Source organism: Lathyrus oleraceus, chromosome 7 (assembly GCF_024323335.1).
Source record: "Lathyrus oleraceus cultivar Zhongwan6 chromosome 7, CAAS_Psat_ZW6_1.0, whole genome shotgun sequence".
NCBI lineage: Eukaryota > Viridiplantae > Streptophyta > Magnoliopsida > Fabales > Fabaceae > Lathyrus > Lathyrus oleraceus.
The window spans coordinates 410,674,910-410,695,942 of record NC_066585.1 but is presented as its reverse complement, the minus strand read 5'-3'; the positions used below and the strand labels follow the sequence as shown (position 1 = coordinate 410,695,942).

Below are 21,033 nucleotides of genomic sequence, written 5' to 3'. Positions count from 1 at the left end.
CAGCGGGTCTCTTTCATACGAAGTATTTTTTAACTACGTCCGCATTCACAGGGGATGGAAAATCCTCACCATCCATGGTCGTCAACAACAAGGCTCCGTCAGAGAAAACCTTCTTAACCACGAATGGACCTTCATAATTCGGTGTCCATTTTCCCCTACGATCGTTTTCAGGAGGAAGGATCCTTTTCAGCACCATATCACCTACGTGATATACCCGAGGTCGTACCTTCTTGTCAAAAGCACGCTTCATCCTTTGCTGGTATAACTGCCCATGACAAATGGCTGCTAGCCTCTTTTCCTCAATCAGGCTCAACTCTTCATACCGGGTCCTTACCCATTCAGCCTCTTGCAATTTCACGTCCATCAGGACTCTCAAAGAGGGAATCTGAACCTCAACAGGTAATACCGCCTCCATCCCATATACCAATGAGAAAGGAGTTGCCCCAGTAGATGTACGTACCGACGTTCTGTACCCGTGCAACGCAAACGGCAACATCTCATGCCAGTCTTTGTAGGTTACCACCATTTTCTGCACAATCTTCTTTATGTTCTTGTTGGCTGCCTCAACCGCCCCATTCATCTTCGGACGATAGGGAGAAGAATTATGATGCTCGATCTTGAACTCCCGGCACAACTCTGCCATCATCTTATTGTTCAAATTAGAACCATTATCAGTAATGATTCTCTCGGGAATCCCATATCGGCAAATGATATCTCTCTTGAGAAATCTGGCAACGACCTGCTTCGTCACGTTCGTATAAGAGGCCGCTTCTACCCACTTGGTGAAGTAATCAATAGCCACTAATATGAACCGATGACCATTCGAAGCTGTAGGCTCTATCTTTCCAATCATATCAATGCCCCACATAGCAAACGGCCATGGAGACGACATTAAGCTCAATGGATTTGGAGGCACGTGCACCTTATCAGCATAAATCTGGCATTTATGACACTTCCGCACGAAATTAAAACATTGGGCCTCCATTGTCATCCAGTAATATCCTGCCCTCAGCAGCTTCTTTACCATCGCATTCCCACTGGCATGGGTACCGAACGATCCCTCATGAACCTCTTTCATCAATTGGCTTGCTTCTGCATCATCCACACATCTGAGCAAGACCCAATCAAAATTCCTCTTGTACAGAACCCCATCCTTATTCAGGTAGAACACCATGGCTAATCTCCGCAGAGTCTTTCGGTCCTTCTTCGACGCTCCCTCAGGATACTCTTGCGTCTCAAGATAGCGTTTGATATCATAATACCACGGCTTTTCATCATCGGGCGCTGTATCAACAGCAAACACGTAAGCCGGTCTATCCAGACGTCCAACCTCCACACTGGGAAACTGATTCCACCTCTGCACCTTAATCAAGGCGGCTAGAGTAGCCAAAGCATCTGCCAAAGGATTCTCCTCTCTGGGCACATGATGCATCTTCACCTTGGTGAAAAATGTCAACAACCTCCTCGTATAATCTCGATACGGAACCAAATGAGATTGATGCGTATACCATTTCCCGTTAACCTGATTTATCACCAGAGCTGAATCTCCATATATGACAAGGTTCTTGATTCTCAAATCAATCGCCTCTTCAATCCCTAATATACACGCTTCATATTCAGCCACGTTGTTGGTGCACTCAAATGTTAGCCGGGCAGCAAAAGGAATGTGGGATCCTTTCGGCGTAACCAAAACAGCACCAACACCGCTTCCATTCACGTTAACGGCCCCATCAAACATCAGAATCCATTCGGATTCAGGGTCAGGCCCCTCCTCCGGGATCGGTTCCTCACAATCTTTCGATTTGAGAAACATGATGTCCTCATCAGGGAATTCAAACTTCATTGGTTGATAATCATCAATAGGTTGCTGGGCGAGGTAATCAGACAATACACTCCCCTTTATTGCTTTCTGAGAGGTATACTGTATATCATATTCAGTCAAAATCATTTGCCACCTCGCAACCCGTCCGGTCAATGCTGGCTTTTCAAAAATGTACTTGATCGGATCCATCTTGGAAATCAATAAAGTGGTATGAACCAACATGTACTGCCTTAGTCGGCGAGCAGCCCAGACCAAAGCACAACAAGTTTTCTCGAGCAGTGAATATCTTGTTTCACAGTCGGTAAACTTTTTGCTAAGGTAGTATATGGCATGCTCTTTTCGACCAGACTCGTCATGCTGCCCCAATACACACCCCATAGACCCCTCGAGGACTGTCAGGTACAGAATTAATGGTCTTCCCTCCACAGGAGGCATCAGAATCGGAGGCTCCTGCAAATACTCTTTTATTTTTTCAAATGCCGCTTGGCAATCATCATTCCACCTGACCGTTTGATCTTTTCTCAACAATTTGAATATTGGTTCACACGTGGCTGTTAGATGAGATATGAACCGTGAAATGTAGTTCAATCTACCTAAGAAACCACGAACCTCCTTCTCTGTTCTCGGTTCAGGCATTTCTTTTATTGCTTTTACCTTTGCAGGATCAACCTCGATTCCTTTTTCGCTTACAATGAACCCCAGCAATTTACCGGACCGCACTCCGAATGTGCACTTGTTCGGATTCAACCTCAGTCTGAACTGTCTCAACCGGTCAAACAACTTGGCCAGATCTACCAAATGCCCCTCTTCTGTTTGGGACTTTGCTATCATGTCATCAACATAGCATTCAATTTCATGATGAATCATATCATGAAACAAAGTCACCATGGCCCTCTGATAAGTAGCACCGGCGTTCTTGAGACCGAATGGCATCACCTTGTAACAAAAAGTGCCCCATGGCGTGATGAACGTTGTTTTCTCCATATCATCTAGCGACATTTTGATTTGATTATAGCCAGAAAAGCCATCCATGAAGGAAAACACCGAGAATTGAGCTGTATTATCTACCAACACGTCGATGTGAGGTAGTGGAAAATCATCCTTCGGACTAGCTCTGTTCAGATCTCGGTAGTCCACACACATTCTCACTTTCCCATCTTTCTTCGGGACTGGCACAATGTTCGCAACCCATGGCGGATAATTAGTGACAGCAAGGAAACCAGCATCCCACTGCTTCTGCACTTCCTCTTTAATTTTCATTGCCATATCAGGTCGAGTTCTACGCAACTTCTGCTTCACTGGAGGACAATCTGTTCTCAACGGTAGCTTGTGCACAACGATATCGGTATCCAACCCTGGCATATCTTGATAAGACCAGGCAAAGATGTCGACATACTCTTTCAACAACGCTACCAATCTGCTCTTTACACTTTCCTCCAAAGCAGCCCCGATTTTCACTTCTTTCTTAACCTCGTCGGTACCCAGGTTCACGACCTCAATCTGTTCTTCATGCGGCTGAATCACCTTCTCCTCTTGTTTTAACAACCTGGCTAATTCCCCTGGCAGTTCACAATCTTCTTCGTCTTCTTCCTCAGCAAGATAGATCGGATTGTCGAAGTCATACAAGGGTGTAACAGGATTGTTATCAATGAGATCCGGGGAAGAATCGCATCTGCATGAATGTTGATTCATGCATTGCTTTAGAACCGGTGCGAGAAAACAAAAAGAAAAATGAAAACTTTGCCATTTTTATTTTGTTTTTATTTTTAAACTGTAAAAATAAATGAAAAACAGGGAATACCGCTTTTAATTGAAAAACATCCTTTATTTATGATGCAAAATTCTGCAAATATGAACATGAGGTGGCCCTTACAATGGACCATTACGCGTCGGGCAACACGTATGGCTTTCATGCAAATAAGAAGGAAAACAAGAAAAATATTACTCTTCGAGGAGAGTGACCCGGATGATCTCTTCGGCCTTCCAGTTGTGGATTTCCATCCCTGGTGCGCACGGCTTTATCCATTGGTCGATGTCACAGTCGCTGTCAGAGTCTTCACCCATCATGCAAACGTGATCCGGATCCAGCATTCCGGCGCTTGTGAAGGTAACCGTCGTACGACGTCCTCTTCCTCGTCCTGAGCCTCGGCCCGGTTGATATCCAACCCCAAAACGATCCTTCTTCTCAGGGACCTCCATCATTTTGCCCCAACCAGGAGCCTCACCACTCTTGACTACCTCAGCAGTCTGCTTGTAGGAAGCGATGGATGGTTTCTCCTCTTCTTGCTTAGCGAACAGAGCATTCTCCACCTTAACGGTTTCAAATGCCTGGCTAGGCGTTTCCCATATTTCACCATCCATCTCCACGTACTTGAACGAAGACAGGTGGCTGACGAAGATATCCTCCTCTCCGCAGATGGTGACGACCTGACCTCCCCAGACATATTTCAGCTTCTGGTGCAAAGTCGAAGTAACTGCTCCCGCAGCATGAATCCATGGGCGACCCAACAGGCAACTGTATGCCGGCTGAATGTCCATGACGTAGAAAGTCGACTTGAACACCTCAGGTCCAATCTTCACCGGCAATTCAACTTCCCCAAATACGGCCCTTTTAGACCCATCAAATGCCCGCACAATCAGATCAGTCGGGGTCAAAATCAGCCCATCACAATTCAGTTTAGCCAAGGCTTTCTTGGGCAACACATTCAATGAGGAGCCGGTATCAACCAGCACATGCGAAAGCACGGCTCCTTTGCATTCCATTGCTATGTGTAATGCTCTGTTATGGTTCCTTCCATCTACGGTCAAATCCATATCAGTAAAGACCAACCCATGGCTAGCATGCACGTTGGATACGACCGTCTCCAATTGGTTGATTGTGATCTCTTGAGGAACATAAGCCTTCTTCAGAATTTTCAATAAGGCCTCCCTATGCCCCTCTGAGCTCAGCAACAATGAAAGAATTGAGATCTTAGAAGGAGTCTGCTGCAAGTGATCGACCAGTTTATACTCCGACTTTTTGATGATTCTTAAGAACTCTTCAGCCTCATCATCAAGTTTGCTTTCCGACCCCGCAGGCGCCGGTGTCACCACAGGAGTATCACTATCCACCACAGCCTTTCCCTTTGCCCTGGCTAAAGCATCGGCCTTTTCTTTTTTATCTTTTTCCTCTTCACCTCTTCTCAATGCATCAGGAGCAAATAATCTTCCGCTGCGAGTGAAACCGCTGGGACCGGCATTATCCACCTTTAGCACGGTGGTTTCACCTGCAGATTGCTCTTCCAACTTCTCCCCGTTACAGTATACTTCCCCACCATAATGCCACGGTACGGCATCATCTTTGTCATAGGGAATTGGCCCAGGCACCGTGATGGTAACTGGAGCCTCCTCACTAAGGTTTGACAAATCCACCGGGTCGTAGTAAATGGTTATGGTGGAGACCTCTTCCTTCTCTTCATCAGCCCTCTCAATCATAATAACCCCTTCGTCCATCAGCCCTTGGACACACTTCCGCAGAAGCTCACAACCGTTCTGAACAACCCGACATTCAACACAATCATCACCACAGCCCGGGTAAACCCCACTCTTCAACAACTGCCTCTTGACCTCAGCCAGAGGCGTCTTCAACTGATCAACATCAGACAACCCAACTCTACTCTCCGCAGAAACGGCGTTCACCCCCCTCTGACCATGCGCGGGCATGGGATTTGCATTGACATTGGGAGATGGCGCAAAATTGATTGCCTTGGAATCCACTAAATCCTGAACTGTGTGCTTAAAAGCTTTACAGTTCTCAATATTATGCCCAGGCGCACCTGAGTGGAATTCACATTTGGCGTTCTCGTCATAGCTGGCTGGCCTTTGATCGGGTCTCAAAGGTGCCAGAGTTCTGGTTTGTACAAGACCCAGATCTTGCAGCTTCTTAAACAGGAAAGCATGGCTCACCGGAGGCCTATCAAATTGACAATCCTGTGCTCTGCCCCGAACTTGATAACCAGCCCTTTGCTGCCTCTGCTGAAAGGGTTGTTGTCTCTGTTGCTGCTGTTGCTGTTGCGGTTGCGCTGACTGAGGCTCAGCAGGAATAGTTACCGCAGCATTGTGCTGGAAGTAACGGTCCCTACTGGGTCCACGTTGAGAATACACGGCGCTGGTATCGCCCTCTTTCTTCCTCTGCCCACCATTATTACCAAATGGTTTCTTCGATCCCGAAGAAGAAGAAGATGCATTACTCTGAATTTTTCCCAGCTTCAACCAACTTTCTATTCTTTCTCCTGCCACCACAATGTCAGAGAAATTGGTGACAGGACAACCCACCATTCTTTCTGCAAACGGCCCCTGCAGGGTCCCCATGAACAAGTCAGACATCTCACGATCAACGAGAGGAGGTTGCACCCTAGCAGCCAGTTCCCTCCACCGCTGAGCATACTCCTTGAATCCTTCATTGTGTTTTTGAGACATACCCTGCAGCTGGGTACGGCTCGGAGCCATGTCAGCGTTGAACTGGTATTGCTTGAAGAACGCGTCCCCAAGATCCTGCCAACTCTTTATCTCGGACGATTTCAGCTTAGTGTACCATTCCAGAGAGCCTCCGGACAGGCTGTCCTGGAAAAAGTACATCCACAACTTCTGATCTGCTGTGTATGCAGAGATCTTGCGGACAAAAGCTTGCAAGTGAGTCTCTGGGCAAGAGCTCCCGTTGTATCGGTCAAAAGTAGGGGCTTTGAATTTCTGCGGAATAACGATTCCCTCGACCAGCCCCATGTTAGACATATTTACCACCCCCGGCGTGGCATAGCTCTCAAGCACCTTAATTTTCTCAGCCAGCAGCTGGATTTCTTTGTTCTGAGGAGGAATGTTGTAAGGCACAAAAGGCTCGTTCTGCATAGAAAATTGGTCAGCCTCTCTATCTTCCTCCTGATCTTCGTCAAAGCCATAGAACGGAGGCACGAAATTATCCTTCATATTCTGCCCCGGTTGGCCACCAACACCACCAAGACCGCCAGCATTATTCACGAGGCCCACAGTTGTCCTCTTTCCACCATCTCTGGATCCTTGCCCCTGGTTGGAGACTCCATCCAGGTTGACCCCACTATTTGCCGCAGAAACCCGCTCGAGTTTCTCAACCTTGTCTGCCAGAGCCTTCTGACCAATCGCAAAGCCTTGCATTATATTGATCAGCTCGTTCATTTTGTCCTTCAGTTCAAGCATATCTGCACTGGGAAGCTCCATGAGTCTGGGAGTATTTCTTCGGGTATAATATCTGTGAGGGCGCGTTGAGTGCAAAGGTACTGTCCTTCGAGCGCGAGCAATGATTCCTGTCACAAACAAGCACGTTAGTAACAGACACCTGCAAAATAAAACACAAGTTATTATGATCAATGCATGGATGCAGTGTCTATCCATATGAAGGACACTCTGTCTCTCGATCCTGGCATCATTGAGACAAAATACTAATCCGGCATCAATACTCGATCATTCAGCATTTGATTTCATCGTGCAGATCGGAGATATGTGATTTAGCATGATACCCCCCAACCATGTGTGTGCTTGTGTGAGTGCATACGGCAAAGCAAATAAAGCTTGAAAACCAATCACTGAATGAAAAATCACCATCACATAACCAAAAGTGCACAATCAGTGCCATAGTCATACATCAAGTCAAATAAAATCAAATACAATCCTCCAGAATATGAAAGAAATACAGACAAGTGAATTCCGTCAACAAGCCTGACGGTAATCCAACACAAATGAAAGATCTAACTGGATGAGGGTCCCACAGATGGCCCTATCTCATCTTCCATCCTCGCGAACTCTGCGGCGAACCTGAGCTCGGTGTTCTCCTGCTGCAGTCTTCCAACTTCCTTCTGATGAATCTTCATTTGCCTGAAGTAGTGGTCTCTCTCTGCCATGTAGTGATCTCTCTCTGTAATGATCTTCAGCTTCTCTGACTCCTTAACCTTCAGCTTGGTTTCCCACTCAGCAATAATCTTCGGATTCTCTGACTCCTTTACCCTCAGTTTTGCCTCCCATTCAGCAATAAGAACCCGGACTCTGTCATCCCTCTGACCTTTCACCAGGATCTGCCTTCTCTTCTCATCTTCAATGACTTTCGAAGCTCTAGCCAATCTCTCTTTGGTGATGTCATGCTCCCTTGCTGAAGATGCCAAGGCCTGACTGACCTTCCCATAATAGGCAGTATCCATCTCAAAGCGCTTTGCTTCCAGGGCATGCCGCTTGTCTTGATCTTCCATCTTCCCCTTGAGCTCCTGATTAACCCTCTAAACCCGAGCAACACTCATCTCCAATTCCGTCTTCTCTGCGAGCAACTGATCTCTCTCCCGCTTCATCTCTAAAAACTCATCCATACTAACGGTAGAAGGAGTCTCCTCAATCAACGGATACCAAGGATCGACCATCGGAAATGGTAGACAAGTAAGCTCCACTCTCTTGCTGAGCCAGTCATCGAACGGAGGAAAAGATCTGTTATTAGCTTTACCCCAAGAAGCCTTGCCTTTTCTCTGAATGATGCGCCATGCCTCAGCTATCTGCTTCACCCTGGCCTGATTACCCTCAACTGGGAAGTACACAGATTCCTGAACCTCACTCTTGTATGGTGGAAGCTCCATAGCAAATCCCATCTGCCTCTTAAGAAGTGTCGGGTTATAATTAATGCAACCCTGAACCCCTATAAGTGGCACATTGGGAAAACCCCTGCAACTGCAGATAAAATCCTGTCCAACTCCACTACTGTGAGTCCAATCTATGTCCTTGGCCCTCAAACCCATCAGCTTGGTCGCCCAATTAACATTCTGACCCAGAAGAACAAAAGCACCCTTGGATGGTAAATAACCCATAAACCACTTGAATAGTAACTGCGCACAGCATCGAATCAATCCCCCACGCCTCTTCTCATTCCGGTTGTGAACCGAATAATAGACATCTCCGATCAATGTAGGGATAGGATTCCTTCGAACAAACAAGCGGATGGCATTAATATCCACAAAATTCTTCTGGTTAGGAAACAAAATGATCCCATAAATGCCCGCAGCAACCAAAGCACAGACAGCTTCCCAATTTCCCAACTCCGACTGCTCCTTAGCCTTAGCCTCCAGGAAACTCAGATGAAAACCAGGCAACTTCCCCTTTTCTTTCAGATTACCCTTCACTACCTCTGGACTTAGATAGAAAGCACGAGAAATCCCGCCAATATCAGGTTCTTCCTTAGTAGCATAGAAAGGGACCTGATCCCTGATCTGGATACCCAAAATGTCAGCATAATCCTCCATCATAGGCCCTAGCACGTAATCTGGGAAGACAAAACACCTCAACTCGGGATCATAGAACTGAAGAAGAGTATGAATGGCGCTCCTGTCTCTGTCCATGAGCCTGAAAACCACTTTCAGAATACCCCCATACATCTCACGAAACAACCCCACATGGTCGGGTGCAATCAATGCTATCATATCCTTCAGCACACTGATATCTGGATCGAAGAAACCGTAGGCTACATCATCCTTCAAACCGGGTCTTCTCATGTCTGGATAGAAAATCTCTCAACCAGGATCTCGATCAAAAGGGTCCCTGCATATGGGTAAACATGTGTTAGATGTAATTAATGCAAAATGCAATGATGCTGATGAATGAATGCAATGCATTGCCATCCTCCAAGCCCTCTGATCATCTGTACTGAAACTGGTCTCTGAACTGATCATAACCATCTGAGGAATACACAATCACACATCTGATCCACGGGTTCCGAAATAAACGGAAGACAGATACATCATCATCATCATCATCATCAATCTCTGAGCAGATACCCAAAACCATCTGAATCGGCCCGGGGGATCCTGAAATAAACGGATCCCCACTGATAAATAACTCGGCCCGGGGAATCCTGAAATAAACGGATCCCCGCTGATAAATCTCGGACAGCACTCCGGCGTCTTAGAAATAAACGGCCATAAATCCGACTTATAAATAGGACTCTGATCCACGGAACAAAAAGTCACCATCTGAGCAATGCATCTGAAATAATCAACCCTCCCCTCACAGGTAAATTCTAAACAGGTCTTCCTAAGGCGGATAATAGTCTCGACAATCGGGCAGAGATACTCAATGGGTTTGCCCTTTCGGTTGTGCCATTGTAGCTCTCCTGAGATCGTCTAAACCAAAGATCCGGGAAATGATCGGTCACCAGAGTCAACAGCCCAAAAGAGATAACCCAACCAAAGTGGAAAACCCCACTGGAAGAGCACTTCTCAGATGAACCTCGTCCGGCTTGTGGTATGTCACACCGCAACATCATGCCCAACCGACATGTGAGCGACGCGAGACCACGCTAATCCTAGGTGTGTACTCGGGCCTGGGTTTTAGCCCCACTCAGAACACCCACCCCAAACAGAGGAACCACCTGCATAGAGGACGGCAACAACATGATAGTATGATGCATGCAGACATTGATGCAAATATATACACAGTCAGAATAATAAATGCGATAAATCAAACATCACAAGCAACCTAAACTACCCTAGAACGCTAGGAAGGACTCGCTCAAGGGAAAATGGACCAGCACAGGTCTACATCTCTCAATTCCCCAGCAGAGTCGCCAGCTGTCGCATCCTGCGAAAAATCAACCGGCGAGCTAAAAATAAAAACACACACAGAGCCGCCACTGCGCGTTATTTATCCCAAGATAGGGAAAGGAAACGCTCAGAGAAACCTGGAAAGGAAATGGTCTTGCGACCAGAGAGAAAGGGTAAGGGAGTCGGTTACGCAAGGGGAAGGTATTAGCACCCCTCACGTCCGTCGTACTCGACGGGATCCACGTCCTAGAATAAAGAAAAGGTTGCTAAACATCACACACACACATGGGGAATGCAGGTGGGGTTAAGAGGAACGGGCTCGATAAGGTATCGCACCTTATGCCTACATATCTTGTCTGGAACAAGAATCAGAGCCACTGTAGTTCGGCTTACGCACGCCAAACAACACAAAACAACACAAACAAACAAGGGTGGCAAACATGGAGCCCGACAACCACTGGATGGAATTACGTCGGCATCCGAACCAAAACACACTCAAAGCGGCAAACATGGAGCCCGACAGCCACTTACTGGACTTACGTCGGCATCCGAGCCAAAACACAATCAGAAGGGCAAACGTGGAGCCCGACAGCCACTTACTGGACTTACGTCGGCATCCGAGCCAAAACACAATCAGATAACAAGTAAACGCACGCAAAAAAGAAAAAAGGTCGCCCGGAGAGGTCTCGCACGACCCCCTGCCTACATACCTCGTCTGGAACGAGGATCAGGGCGATGTAGTTCCCCTGAAAGGGACTGACTTGCTAACCAGAAACCAGGGAAAGACACACTACTAGGGAGCTGGACTCGAGCCTAGTGTTGTCATGCATCGTTACCCTAAGTTCAGTTTTCTATCCTACTTGCATAAGCAAACTACTCCTATCCAGGAAAGAAGCCAGCACACAAGCATACAGCATAATTCAAGCATACATCAAATGAGAACAAGCATCTCAAACAGATATTCACACAGCACGCACTATAACCAAACAAGTGGCTCACACAATAGGTTTGACTGCCGAAGCGAGTCGTCTGTACGGGCTGGGTTTGCTCTTAACCTTGCCATTACGAGGCTAAGGTGAAGCAGATGAGAGGTGAAGTGAGGATCAGACCTCACAGCTCTTATCCCTAACCAGGGAGAGCTTCTGACAAATGAGCATGGGTCCAGAATGGGGGAACCCTTCTATACTCAGAGACTCTGACACAATGTGCACTGCACAAGATCTTGGGCTAGGATCTCAATGCTACAACCATGTAATGGGAGCAAGGAGAAGACTCCACTGAATAGTGGGGGATAGATTGCTTATCCCTACCTTCCACCAATTGCCTTGATTAAGGACTTTACCTGCTTAGGCACAAAATTAAACAATCACAATCATCGCCTCTTAAGGAGGACTTCAGACATTTACTTGCCCGGTCAAATAACAGACCGGGTCTCCAGACTACATGAAGTTAGGAAGTTATACCTCAATGCAAGTTGCTTAAGCAAAGCAAAGCAAAAGTTCACAAGGAACTGAGCAACTAAAAGTACCTGGAAACAGTCAAACACAGTTAGTACTCAGACAAACAAACTAAACAGCAAAAGTTCAATCAGTTAATCTATTACAGATCAATGCACAACAAAGCAAGCTCAAAGCTCAATCCCAAACTTCACAACCTACAAAACAATGTTATGTTAGTGTACAAACATCAAACAACATCAATTGCATTTAACTTGATTCATTCTCCATGTGCATTATGCTTTTGATCCTGAAAAATCAAGCAAATATTAGCAACAAGACCACTAGGCTAAGCATAGGGTCCAAAGGCAAGAAAAATTCCTAAACAGCAAGGTATCTCTAACCAAACTCAAGCTAAAGTCAAACAAGAGTCAACACAATTAGTCCCGTGTCCATATCATTCATTATATTCATTTCATGCACAAAACAATTCAAACTAGTTCAAATGAAACACCAAACATGCAAACAGAACTATTGCATTCAAATCCACATCAAAACAAATCCAAAAAATCTCCAATAAATTACACCTAAACAGGACCTAATCCAGGTATGGCACACCAAATTTCAGCTTAATTGGGCAAAGGTAACTATGTCAATGAAAATCAACAAAAACAGACACAATTATATGCTCCAAATCACAACATCAACACATGCTTCCACTTCAAAAATTCATAACTCATGAAGACAATAAAGAAATGGATGAGACCAAAACAGGGATGTCATACAATGTGTCTACAACTATCATACCAAATTTCATAAGCATTCAACACCATATGAGCATTTCACAAGGATATTTCAAACACATGTCACACAAGCTTGCACATTTGACCAACAGAGATGAAAAATAGCAATCAAATTGAAAATGCAATGTAAAATTCCACAAAAATTCACATAACCTCTTAACATGTTAATCAACCATCATGCAAAATTTCACATTAATCCAACAAGTATAGGTCACTCAAAAAAATCCAGCAAATTGACATAATGAGGTGTGACACAAATTGTCACACCTAAGCTCCAAAATTCATAACTCAATGACCAGGAATCAAAAATTCACAAAGTTTACATGGAAATAAACATCAGCCAGTCAACAATCATCACAAAAATTTTCAAGAATTTATTTGCAACCATGAGAATTTCATGAACAAAATGGCAAAGTGTATCAAATTTACATACATGTGAAACAAACCTAAGTCAAACATAATTCCTACCATGCACAACCTTCAAAAATGAGTCAAATAAATCCTACAGTCAACAACAAAGTCAACACAAAAATTTCCACATTTTTCTGATTTTTCTATGATTTTTTATGAATTATTTAACATGTTATGAATTTTTTATGAATTAATTAAATTAATTGAAATTTGACAATGGCACAATGGTAATTAAGTTATGGCGGGGGCGGTAAACGTCCAATTCAAAAATTCGAATGGAAATCTGGATCAAACACAAGTTTATCGTCGTTTCCAATCAGAAATCACCAGAACACGCAAGAACATGGAATTTCCAAACCAACACCAAAATGCGCAAATGAGTACTCGTTAGAACCGTATGAACATGCACAATCCAAATACGAACTCGAATTAACCTAACAGTTGCTATTTCACACGAATCGATCATGTTAGGGTTTTGGATCGAAACTTCAAACCTAGATTTCTCAGCCTACGGTTCATCATTTGCAAATCTAAAAGCATCACGATGCTCTACATAGCATGACCTATAGAACGCACATAAGCATTAAGCGAATCATGATGATCGAATTTTGAGGCACCTGTTATGGCAGTGATGCTATTGATGACCTTTGCGCGATTCAGCTCCAAACAGTTGCACTATATGCTCGTGGAAAGGAGATGCGAAGCTTAGATTCACTCGATTTTGCTCCTAGCGCTCCAAATCACAATTCACCATTGATGGAGCTTGAAAGTGCAGTCGAGATTGGCACGGTTTTGGATGTTGAAAAGCACAAACAGATGGAGCATATGGTGATACAAGATCAATGCAACAAGAATTTTGCAAATTGATGCAAAATTGAAGAAGTTTGATGAATTTGAAGATTTTGGTGTTCTTGAGATTTTGAGAGAATTTGGAAAGTTTCAGATCCAATTTTGGGGAATGTGATTTTCTGTTATGATTATTGTGTGATTAGAAATATATATGATAGCTTAATCATCACTTAATCATGTAATTAGCCAAATGGAATGTGTTAGTGAAATGGTTAATTTCCAAGTGAGGGCAAAAATGGAATTTCACAAGCCAGCTCATTGCCACCTCTTTGACAGCTCACACACCCTCTAAATGACATGTGTGAGCTGTTGCAACTTGTCCCACTCTCATTGGATGTGTAATTTTGAAATTCACCATGTAATGCCACTTTGTCCATTTTTGCAATTTCATTTTTCAAGTCAAATTCCAAACCATGAGCCTTTGCCATGAAATGATGATTCCATCAACTTTTAAATGCCATTCATGAGGTGTAGCAAAAATCCCCACTCAAAAATTCCAATTATTTCACAAGTTGGACAATTTTGCCCTTGGTCCATTTTAACTGTCCAGTTGAAATTTGACTTTTTGCATTGGCCACTTTTGAGAAAATCCAATTATGCACCATGAAAGTACATGTCAAATGGAGTTTGTGCATATAAAGAACTTCCAATTTGGACAAACCATGTGGAAATTATGGCCTCCTGATTATGGGTCATTTCTGAAATTCACTGAGCCATAACTTTCCCACCATACATGGGATTTTCAAGTTCTTGGACTTTTTGGAAAGGTAAGAACAAAATCTACAACTTTCATGTTGAACAATTTTTCATTTGAAGCTTCCTTGGACACGTGGCTTTGAGGTCCAAAACTTTCCATTTTTGGAAACTTCAATTACAAGTCACTTTCTATTTTTGGCAGTTTTTGTCCTGACTTGATTTTCTCCATTCTTAAGCTTTGAGATGTCATATAACACTTGTTCCAACATGAATGAAGTGTATCCAACTCATTTCCACCTCCACATCCATCAGATCATGTACAGTTGACCACAATTGACTTTTCCAACTGACAGATGGATTTGGCAATGCATAGATCAAACTGAGCTCCAATCTTCAACTGAAATGGCTCAAGGGTGAAACCCTAGCCTCAATAAGCACAATATAATCATATAATGAATCCCATATTGTCATAAACCTCATCTCCTGATTGTGCCCTGATTGGCCCAATGCAACTGATTAGGGTTGACCAGTGGTCAAAACCCTAATCTCAAGGAATCTGCTTCAGCACTTGATTCTTCTGATGATAACCAACCATGATGACGATGATGTATCATTGCAATCAAGATGAAGACCAACATCCATTGAGAGTCATGAAACCCTAATTCACAGCCCAATCCTCAGATGATTATGATCAGTCAATAAACCCTAGGCTTGCACTTTGACTTCCTCATCTTCTGAACAAGACTTGAGAGGAGGGCTTGCACAATGTAACCTCATGATATGCAATATGCAATGCCTAATGACCTAAAATGATATGCAATATGTTAATGCTAGTCCCAAGAGATGAGGGCAAATTTTGAGGTGTTACACATGCCTACTACATTTTATTTGCACACACCTTTTAGTCTTATCATTTCTTTGCCTGAGTTTTTTTTTTTGGCTCAAATTATTATTTTGCCTCCTTGGTGTTTGTACTTTTTCTTACAAATTTCAAAGTAGTGACCAACCATTATGCTGTGAGTATATTAATCTGGTAAATTTTCATAATCTAGTTCCACACAAAAGAGAAAAAACTAATCTGGTAAAATTTCATAATCTAGTTCCACACAAAAAAGCAAAATATTTCCACGAGGACCTTGGATCCTAATGTTTAAATTGTGTGTGTGTCTACCTAGGCCTTAACAAATTGGCCAAAAGTTCTATCAAACATTACTTTGGAGGCAATGTTGTGAGTGCCATGAGGGTTGTAACATCCCGGATTTTTTTTCCAAGATATTATTTAATGGGTGTTATCAAAATTGAAACTCTTCTATTTTTTTATTTTTTTTTATAAAATGGAATAATTATAACGACAACTGAAATAAAATTTAGAGAATAATAGAATTAATAAAATTTAGAGATAGTTGGAAAATCCCTAATAGAATAAAATCAATATTCATATTTCTAAACGAGTTCGGATGCTAGTAATAAGTGAAATAAAGTGACATTCTTCTCTTATTAAATAAAATGCTAATTTTGCAAAACCCTATTTTCTTCCCCGCACGCGATTCAAGCAACACATTCAATCATGCCTTTCTCCTTGAGTACCTAAAATATTAATTGTAAAGGTCAAATTCCATATCCACATTGAATCATACTCACCATAAGAAAATGTCATAAAATAATATAGAAAGACTCCACCAATTAAAATATAATTAATACTTTTTTTTTATAATTGCTTATGCTATATGAAATGCAATATGACTAAACTACTATATGAGGCACAAATGATCCGGATAAGTGAACCCATTCCAATGGGAAGAAGTGCCACAAAGGCTCCTGCCACAAAGGCCCGAAAAGCGTCAATCTTGCCACAAAGGCCGAAAACATCACGCTGGCCACAAAGGCATAACACAATGACTTTTCTATACATTCTATATGATGAATGTCTCAATAATATATTAAAGTTATTTGTTAAAGATACAAGTCACTAGCAACTATCAATAACTAATTATTCACAAACATACGTAACTACTTTACACATTCAATGTCGGAACTCAACAATAATAATATATGTAAATATTAATATAGAAAAATGAATACAATAGTTAAATTATAGTTAATTTGGACATAAATCTTATATATTTTCTGCACAGTATTTATTCTATTTCTTTCAAAGCTATCAATTTTATATTTTAAATAGTATCCTTATTATAATTACAAATTGTTTCATGGTTATCCTATTCCGGGTGCGGCGAAAACTAAAGAACCGAAAGTGAGGGATACGTGTATATTATGGAAAGAAAAATACTGCCATAACTAGAATTTATAATCATAATAGAATTGTTACAAACACCATCAGTAACAAATTTATGGATGTTACTAACCATACATTTGTAACACCATCAGTAACCAATTTTTTTTATATTAATAACAGTACGTTTATAGCACCATCAATAACAAATTTATACCTATTAATAACAATGCATTAATATATATATCTACTTTTAATATATAAAAGTTAATTACCACCATAATTACTTAATTACCCTAATTACAATCAATAATACAGCTAATTTCATGTTCTTATAAGTAATTTCGTACTAAACTCTATTTAATACTAGATATGAGTGAAAAATATGATAAAATAATTGGTCAAATTTAGACTAGATGTGAGTAAAAAATGTGATAAAATAAATTACCTATTTATACTACTAAAAAATATTACCGTTATTTTATTGTTGTTGCAATCTTATCATTCCAAAATGAAATCAATATCCTGAAATCAAAATAGTTATTATTGTAGTTTTTTTGCCAAATATTATCGTTGCTTGATTTTCTTTAAATGACAAAATGAATTTTTTTTAATAATAAATATTACCCTTATTTTATTGTTGTTGCAATCTTATCATTCCAAAATGAAATCAATATTCTGAAATCAAATTAATTATTATTGTAGTTTTTTTGCCAAATATTATCGTTACTTGATTTTCTTTAAATGACAAAATGAATTTCTTTAAATCCCATTTACCCACTTAATAACTCAAAATATTCCAAAACCACTATTCCAAAACCACTGACAATATTATACCATTTTAACTAACTCTACCATTTTACAATTTAATAAATTTGCCTCGACAACATAAAAAAACGCTTTTTCCTATTACTTGCACGCCGAAAATTTCCTTGGGAACACAACAGTCTTCACGCCTTCTTTTTCAAGAATGCTGTTAATCAATTCAATGTTATATATGTGTAACATCAAAGGTTGGATCCTTTTCTGCATTTTGCCACACACCTCTATCAAATTTATCCGAATTTTCTTAACAATTACAAGAATCCAGAATTTTTGCAATCAAGAGCTATATTGGCAGGAACAATTGAAACGGTTGACATCATAAATCAATACATTTTGGGATTCATACCAGGTATGCGTTATCCATTGTAAACATATTTACAGATACATTCATATATTTATATGTACTAACATAGATTTATAATAATAAAATTTCAAAAAAATTCCCAAAGGTGAAGAAAAGGAATATTTAAGTTCAGATTCTGTAGACACTTTTGACGGTGAAGGAAATGGAGCTTTTGATGTTTTAACCCCGGAATTTTTGAATACACTTACAACTTCCGGTCTACCTAACCACAAGATTAAATTGAAGATTGGGACCCCTATTATGTTGCTTCGAAACATTGATCAACCTGAAGGTCTCTGCAATGGAACAAGGCTTATAGTTACAAGATTGGCAAACCACGTTATCGAGGCAAAGATTATATCTGGAAAGAATATTGGAGGGGTTATCTATATTCCAAGAATGGATATGACTCCAACACAATCTCTGTGGCCATTCAAAATGACTAGAAGGCAATTTCCCATAACTACATGTTATGCTATGACAATTAACAAATCTCAAGGTCAGTCATTGGATTATGTTGGATTGTATTTGCCTAGAAGTGTATTTGGTCATGGTCAACTATATGTTGCAATATCAAGGGTCAAAAGCAAAAAAGGGCTTAAGATATTAATCCATGACAAGGATAACCATCCATTGAATTCTACAACAAACGTCATGTTCAAAGAAGTTTTTGAAAACTTATAGAACGTAAGTTTTTCATTAGTTATATTATATCAACAAATGTCATTGTTTATTATTAGAATTTTATTGAATGAGTTGTATAAAATATACATTATGTTTTAACATTTGTTTATATGGATGTAATTGTTTTTTACAGGGTAATGAATCATTGTACGAAGTTAAATCATTTTTGTTGCTGGACTTATCTCTCACAATTTTAACTAAAATTGTGAACCTTTTGTTTCAATATCTTTTGTTGCATTAAACCTTACTGTATCAATTGCAATTAATTTCAACATTTGGTAGTATTCATTACTATATTTTAAAACAAATGAGGTTCTGGTATTTCTTTTACATGGTTTATGTATTTTGGTTAAATAATCATTTATTATGAAGGTTAATATTTGCGCTTTTATACCTCAAATTAGTAACAGATTGGAAAATTTCATCCATTACTAAATAAATATATTTTTATTTCTTATGTCCAAAATCTCAATGATAAATGGAATGTTTATTCATAACATTAACAATGGAATGTTTATTATATATCAATATACCAATAAATTGTAAAAATATTTTTGTATTATATTTTTTGATTATTTCCTTAATATAGTATACAAAAAAATTAAGCAAATTATATTACTATAAATTAATAATGTTTTACTTTATTATGTCCCAAACTGGAAAAAGTTATTTGTGGAAATTTTTTGAACTCATTTATTGATCATTTAACATCCATTTCATTAAAAAAAACTCTTATGCAATAAATTTGTGTACGTTGATTCAAAGTATATATATATATATATATATATATATATATATATATATATATATATATATATATATATATATATATATATATATATATATGAATATAAACAAAAAAATATATTATATTTTAATTTTTTAAAAATAAATTATTGCACTTGCGCGACCCGTGCGAACGCACGGGTCCTTTACTAGTTAAAAGGATAATAAGATTAAATGTAGTTATCAATAAAAGATACATATAGAAATCACATCCAGAATTATTTCTAACTTGTTATTTTCCATTTAATTATATTTTAATAACCTTATATTTTTATTTTAATAGGTACCGATTTAAAAATATTTCACAACACAATCTTTATGTAATATGAGTGTATGGGGAAAAAGCCTTTATCTTTGTGGATGCTCTTATGATAATATTGACTTTAAAAATTCTACCGTTGATCACACGATCCGAAACTTGAAGGTTCTTTAAAGTTCAGAATTCAACTAGAATTCAAGATGTTGGTACGATTATGTAGAGTAGTAAGACTAAAGATGAGTTTAAATATGTGAGTGATTCATGTAACTTGGTTATTGGAATAAAGTTTCTGACTACACCAATTCTTTGGCTCCCAAAATTTAAGGAGAGAAAATAGTATAGGATGGTTACTTGGTCTTTAGATCATATCCCTTATGTTAGGTTATCATCATATATTACTATATTTTTGTAACCGTGTGAATAGTACATACACACCTACATTGTCTCTCATTCCCCTTTTTTATTGCTATATTTGTTTCTCCCCATGTGATAATGATATTTGATAAATGCTTGGAACTTGGAAAACAATAATCCAATGACCCTTTTTCACCCGGATGTACGTGGCATATGATTAGCACGGTTTTAACTAAATAGTCATCTAATTTTAATTTAATTTAAATAATATTCCTCTCTAACATACTAATTCCATATATTAATAAAGATATTTTGTTCATGAATTTCCTTCCTATAACTATATGGGTGAAACTGTGAGGTGTCTCATAATTTATTTATGTCACTACTATTACTATTATTCTACGTATAAGTATAAATAATTTATTTAATTATTACTAACTCTAAATTATTCACACGAGTCAAAATATTATCACTTTAATAGTGGATTAATTATCTATTACTTGATTTAAGTTTTCAACGTCATGCATAAAAATAATAATCTTATATTCATATTATATAATTAAATTAAAATATGATTTCTACTTAATTATTTAAATTAGAGAGTGTTACAAGGGTTCTAGTGCTACTATCAAAATAGAAAAGAAAAGTATATTTGGACGCGAATATTCATAAGTCAAACCATAAAGTTTGACCCAAAATTGAGTTCTCTTTCTTTACAAACTAGGATTGAAGTCTCTTGACTAAGCAAACGATTTCAGGTAACCGGGTTCCAAGTTCAAAGAAATAGTGGATCTAATCGTTGTCATATCTTTAAGTGAGGAAAATGAGAATTCATATCATCTTGTACCAAGTGATGTGATTCCCCATTGAGCCAAATTTTTCCAAAGTGACATTAGATTGATGTTTAAAGCAACTACATTTAGAGGAGTTCGCCTTTTGGTGAAATAATT

The 21,033-nt window shown here is 39.9% G+C and overlaps 1 protein-coding gene across 1 annotated transcript; it reads left to right on the top strand.

Annotated features, from left to right (window-relative positions):
- The first annotated feature begins 13,270 nt into the window (after positions 1-13,270).
- LOC127104085 (uncharacterized) lies at positions 13,271-18,684 on the top strand. The gene is made up of 5 exons (XM_051041299.1): positions 13,271-13,281; positions 13,684-13,882; positions 16,782-16,853; positions 17,916-18,006; positions 18,107-18,684. Exons 1-5 carry the CDS (start codon positions 13,271-13,273, stop codon positions 18,682-18,684), a joined length of 951 nt encoding a protein of 316 aa, XP_050897256.1.
- Positions 18,685-21,033: the final 2,349 nt, after the last annotated feature.